General features: G+C 36.3%; 1 protein-coding gene across 1 annotated transcript; it reads right to left on the bottom strand.

The window, feature by feature from the left end:
* Nucleotides 1-321: 321 nt before the first annotated feature.
* Nucleotides 322-3,482, bottom strand: LOC143459622 (uncharacterized). The gene is made up of 7 exons (XM_076956840.1): nt 3,322-3,482; nt 2,940-3,152; nt 1,932-2,096; nt 1,720-1,851; nt 1,422-1,509; nt 974-1,175; nt 322-484 (listed from the first exon to the last, which is right to left on the bottom strand). Exons 1-7 carry the CDS (start codon nt 3,415-3,417, stop codon nt 400-402), a joined length of 981 nt encoding a protein of 326 aa, XP_076812955.1. The 5' UTR covers nt 3,418-3,482; the 3' UTR covers nt 322-399.
* Nucleotides 3,483-6,206: the final 2,724 nt, after the last annotated feature.

Raw genomic sequence — 6,206 nt, 5'->3', positions numbered from 1 at the left:
ATCAAGTCTTCAAACACCTGACTCGAGTCTTTCCATCTCTGAAACCAACAAAACTAAAGTGTGCATTATTCAACGGCTTTATTGCAATGTGTTGGAAACTTTTAATTTTGTTATTGTTGTAAATAGAAATGTAGAGAGGCATTTGATTTGTGAACGATTTTTGGCAATGTTTATAAGTTAGCGTCAAGATCAAAATTTTAGACCAACTTTCCAAAAAATTTGGTCTCTCTCTCAACACAGACATAGCCTACTATACGATATTGCTTGCATTTTCCTTTTTGTTAGAAACCACGTTATTAATAATTGAACACCATGAAAAACAACAATAATCAAAAAGCTTTTATTCCGTTTACATTTGAGTTTTTACAAAAGTATATCCATGGGTTATGTTTAGCTTCTTTATGCAGGAGATGCTGTTTGTTCTCGAAACTTCTTCAATTGTTGCTCAAAATAACCTCTCCGTTGCTGCAATCGGGGTTTTTGTCTGGCACAATTAAATAACGTTACTTAAACAGCATGCAGAAAAATACCTTTTCTGCTGAGCTTATTTTATTATTAATGATTAATAAAATGCCACACTTACAAACAAGATCAAAAACAAAATACGTAGGGCTAGAACATGTATAAAGCCGTAAATATCCAAAAAAGATTTGCAATATAAGCATCAGCTAAAATGTCTTTTTTCCAAAACTATATAACATATACATTGATAGTTGTGAGCATACTATAGTACATAACTTGGTTACAAAAACGGTCAATTGTTGTTCAAGGCAAGACTTAAGTAGCTACAACAGTAACTATGTAAGCTACAGAGTTATTGCAGGAATAAAATCTTTCCCACATAATCATGGGCAAAGTCTAAAAAGATAAAATCGAGTACTCTAACTAAGAGTCTTCAGTTCTTCATACAATGATGTTAATGGTTCTACTGCGTGCATAGCAACCTCACAAAAAGAAATCGGTTTCTCTTTACCTTGGATACTTTGGTGTGAAAAATGTCACGTACACAAAGATGGCTGAAAAGGCAAAGAAAGCTATCGCTGATATCACTGTGTCGGTCCACGCAATTCCCATGCCAAAGGAGTAATCAGCATAATCAGTGCGGAGGACAGCGTGATTCATCATCTTTTGTGCTTGCTGATAGAGGTAGATGTCATATATGAGACCAAACAATCCTTAACATTGTAAGGTTATATTTTTTAATTTCGTATCTGTAAGCGATGACATAGGCCTACAGCCTTTCTAATGGATGATAATGTGGTTGGCAGGTTTTTTGAAAATGCTTGTGTAGGCTACTATGAGCTTACATGCAAATAATTGCATAATCCGTTGCTATAGTAGCAGGCAACGCAGAAATAATAAGGATTAACGTAATGTGTAGCTGTGATTCAAACAAAATAAAACATCTTTGAAAACCATACCGGTTAGAAAGAGCACAGTTGCAGCAATGCTGGGTTTGGCAGCCCAGCCAAATCCGATTGGAGGCGGATCATACACTAGGAGTAATAGCTGCGTTTATAAATGTTGTTGTTACTGCGGCGATAAAACTTCAAAGTAACAGTAAAACGTACAAAACGTCTAAAAAATGCATTTTAATATTTTGATTTTTATCCAGTTTCTGACGAAATAAAATAGAAGCCAACTGAACAAAAATATCCAACACGGCAGCCAACAGTATTATCTTTTAAGCGTTGAGTAAGCTGTAGGTAATAAACTCACGCAAATGCCGCTAATTAAGGAAAATCCAATGTGCGCCATGCAGTATAAATTTGCCATCCTGAATGGTTGCTTCCAAAAGCATATGTTTGGATCAGTACCACAGTCTCCATCGGGTAAGCATGTTGATTCAATCTAAGGATTAAATTTTATTTTTTGCAGTCACAAAGATATCCGAATAAAATCACAATCACAAAGATATCTCGTGCACTTACGTATTCATAAGTCTGGCAACCGATACTGTCCAAATTTGGACGAATATATTGGCAAAGATCGCTCAGCATAAATGCCAGTACTACAGTGGGATGAGTACTTGAATTTGTCATTTCGTCTACGGATGCCGCCACTTCGGGTAGTGCAAGAAATTCCGGCGACCGTGTCTTTAAAACAGATGAACAAAAACAAGCAAAATTATTCGTCATATTGAGTACAGTTTTTATCGTGAGTAACAAAGTAAGGATACCATGTTTATAAAATATACGCTACCCATAGATGGCGGAACAGGGCGAGTGGGGGGGAGGGGTAGCTGGGCTCGCCCCTAAACTATTTTTACTGCGAGGAGCCTGGCCCCCTCCACTATTAAAAAAAAGGTGTGAAAATGGGATGAACGCTATTATGATAAATTCTTTAGGGCAGTCCCATCCACTAGCGTATTTGTGAAGGTTGGATGGGATTGGGCCATGCCTTCCCACAAACCTAATTTTTTGGACCATAGCCGTTTTATTCCTTCCGTTAATCGCATTTTTGTTTTCGCGACTGCTTATCGGCTATATTGGCTATAACTTTTGCAGTGTCAGTTGCTATAAAAACTCTATGCGTATTGTTACAAAACGAAGACTATATGGTCAAAAATATAATGCGCTCAAACACGGCAGGTTTTTTGTTGTTCTGGTTAGCAACTAGCAAACATTAATTATTTTTCTTTTGTCATTTCGGTGATGATGAGGAACGGAGTACTTGGCACTTGGCGTCTGTTTTGGCCAGGTACACATAGTTACGTATTCGTAGGCCTACTCGAGTAAGTCGATAATCTTAGGTACAGTACTTATAACTGTACTTGAAATGCAAACTAATTCATTATTTATATATATATAGAATACAGCTCTGCCAATTGCTGTATTAATAGAACGAAGCGAAAGCCGATAATCATGCCAATGAACAATATATTAATACTAAGTAATATATACTACTACTAATAGCCTATAAGTTTACAATCAACCAACCTGATTAAGATCTATGAAGTCTTGTGTAAAATATGACGATTTGTTATAAAAAGTTGCAAAGTGAGGGTTGCACATAAGACCACCAGTTGTTCCTTGAGCGGTAATGTTGAGAGAAATGGGTGAATGCGCAAGCAATTCATACGGTGCGTATACGATAACATGGTCAATACCCAAGGCAGACCAGAGTAGAAAAAGACCAAACACATATACACACTGTAATATGCAAGACCAACAATCCGTTATCGCAAATTACCATGCGTTGCATGCAACATGATGTGTTTGTCACACTGGACATTTCAATGTTTTCATAAATAAGCTACCAGTACCAAAACACAAATTTTTACAAATGTAGATCCATAACTTTATAATTAAAACTACTTACCAAGATAAAGGTGGACCACATATCAACTTTGTGATAAAAAGGGATCTTACGGGTACTTGCCCCTATAAGACCAGTAACTGTTGTTGATTTAGCCATGGTTTTCGAACAACTTCACCCTTCTACCATAGTAGCCTACTTGTTCTCTTTGAATCGATGGCTATGATCATTTCAAAGCTAAAAAAATACATGGTATTTAAAAAAGTAAATAATGTCCATTGTTATCTAAATCAGAAGACACCTTTGTTACGACACAGAAGCATTATTTGACGCCTTGCTATTCTTCATCACAAGGTGGTGCGCATTGAAAGCTTCATTGCATGAAACCGATTTAACTGTTTACGTTTTCTAAGATGACGTCACTCTGATAATGCCACGTCTAGTTTGTTGCGAGTCCAGGCTGCAGTATGAATAGGTTATGTTCACGAAGAATGTATAAAACGTGTTTTTAGCCTACTTTATGATTCCGATATATCGTTTACGAAAGATAATTGTAAACTTAAGCGGACCCAGAGTAATTTGAAATCAATATTAGTAGTTTCAGTAGACCGTTTGCTGGTAAGTATGCAGTCGTTCGTATTGCCGTAAAAGGTGTAATATATGATAGGTTTTTAGGTTAGGCTAAGTTCTGGCAGGGTCTAGCGCAGAAGTGCGCAGCCAAATGACGTTACACTTTGAGTAGTTGGGGTCTAGTTTACAAATACATCTGTACCATAGACCCAAAAATGATTGATTGAACAAAAAGACCTCAAGCTGTCGCTTACCAGGCGGCCAGGAGGATCTACTGCAGAAGTACACAACCACAGGATGTATTTGTATACTAGGCTAGATCCCAGATACTCAAACTGTGACGTCATTTGGTTGGGTATTTTTGCACTAGACTTGAATTATTCGTCTTTGGAGACGAAAAATTACTACTAGACTAGGCTAGTTGTTAATCGTTTGTGCTAATGCATAGGAAAAAAGTGAAAAAGCCTGATGGCTTAAAACGTGCATGTATAAGCTGATGGTACGATATTCATTTGCTAATAACAACTAGCATGGCTATTTCTTTGGCAATGGCTGAATGTTTAGGAGCTAACTGAAATTGCATGTCATGTCAAAACATTCTATTCACATTTATGAACAAGTTAATGCACGATTGCAAAAATAGCCTACATATATTGGTTGGGTCTAGTATACAAATGCACAACCACTGGATGCCTTTGTAAGCTAGACCCCAGATACTCAATTGTGACGTCATCGGGTTGTGCCCTTGTATTCTAGACCTTTTTGTTTCATTGACTCACCAACTATAATTAGCGTATTTGTGGGCTAGACTTAACTACAAAAGCTGGAAAATTAAACGGTAAATTTGAAGAAACGTGCCCCTAGGTGTTTCACATAAGAGCATGTTCTACTATCCTAATCCCTTATTTTATATTTTAAGATTAATTTAAGCTACCAAACTTGACATCCCCATTTATTACCAAAATTGGCAAACAAAGAAAAATGATGCCTGTATGTTAACAAGTCTTGTGAATACTTTATTACAATGCATGTTCACTGTGGAACCACACAACTGACAGACTGGGCTAGTACTTGGTTGCCAAATTTCTAATATGAAAATCTAATCAGTTCAGGCATTATTAGCCAAAATGAGCTACGACTGTATGATGTGATATCTTTTCACTATCGACTGAACGATGCTGATTGCTATAGGATAATACAGGCAGCTATGGTAGCCTACTATGTTCTGCTCTGATAATTAAACCTATAACCAGAAAGAAATTGCTGTGTTAATAGTGATGATTATACAAATACGACTAGTCGGTGTTTAGAATCAGAAGAACGTTGCACCATAGTGAAAATTGAGCACATGTATGCCAAACTTTGTTCTGTTCAAGTCGATTTATGACAAATAATCAGGAAAACAAGGTTGTTTGAATTCCATTTGAATTTGAAACAAACAAAGAATTGAGGTTTCAGTGCACGTAAAAGTTTTGGACTTGAATTTCATCGATAAGCACGCCAAGCTTTCACACGTTGATGCTAATTAATAATAAACAAACCCAGCAATGATGCTGGTTGCTTGAACACTAATTTACAATTAAAAAACAAAGAATTGTGCATGCCATCAGCTTCATCGGGCCAAAATTTGTGTTTTTGCACACACAATAATGTTGAAAAATTGCCATGCTTTTCACATTACAGGCATTGTATTGGGTTGATGGATAAGAAGTGGTAATAAACGTTTAAAGAATTGAGTATACCTTTTTACAAAACGCACTGGAATTGAAATATTTTTCTTATGATTCCTTCAAGTTTTTCTTGTTATATTATACTTAATATCGCATGCTAAAAACATAAATTATGAAATTTTACACTATTTCCATTTTTCTAAAATACCACAGTGATTACCGCTTTATAAGCCCAATTTGACACTGATCCTGGTTCATTATGAGCTAATTAAGCAGGTTGACTTACAAACACAGTTCCGGCTTACTTCGAAGTAAATATTTCCTATATTTGACTGTACACAAGACCCACAGGCAACGGTCAAGTTTATGTTTTATACAGCAACATTTATTAGACAAATTTTAGAGCACAGAAGCATTGTCAAGTAATTATTGATGATGAAACAAGGGCCTCTCACATAATTGAGCTTGTGATGCAACAGCTGAATTGGAAAATAAATTTGCTGCCCAGAAAAAAATGTGAAACAGGGTGTGAAAAAACTTCATGACTTGGATGCATTTGACATGAGGCACACTATGCTAAAAGCTTTCATCATCCCATCTTTGCACTCAATTTTAAAAAATAAAGAAGTCTACTGTGCAGACAGGATTTGGCATGGTATCAGAATAATTATTGTCAGATGGATGAAAATCTTTGCTTGACTTGAACTC

Source organism: Clavelina lepadiformis, chromosome 1, assembly GCF_947623445.1.
Source record: "Clavelina lepadiformis chromosome 1, kaClaLepa1.1, whole genome shotgun sequence".
NCBI classification, from domain to species: domain Eukaryota; kingdom Metazoa; phylum Chordata; class Ascidiacea; order Aplousobranchia; family Clavelinidae; genus Clavelina; species Clavelina lepadiformis.
This window is presented reverse-complemented; position numbering and strand designations above follow the sequence as displayed.

Coding starts and splice junctions, on each gene's coding strand:
- LOC143459622 (XM_076956840.1), bottom strand. CDS start 3,417: ATGGCTAAATCAACAACAGTTACTGGTCTTATAGGGGCAAGTACCCGT. Junction 2,097..2,939: donor ACTTCATAGATCTTAATCAG/GTTGGTTGATTG, acceptor TCTGTTTTAAAG/ACACGGTCGCCGGAATTTCT. Junction 485..973: donor TTCACACCAAAGTATCCAAG/GTAAAGAGAAAC, acceptor TAATTGTGCCAG/ACAAAAACCCCGATTGCAGC.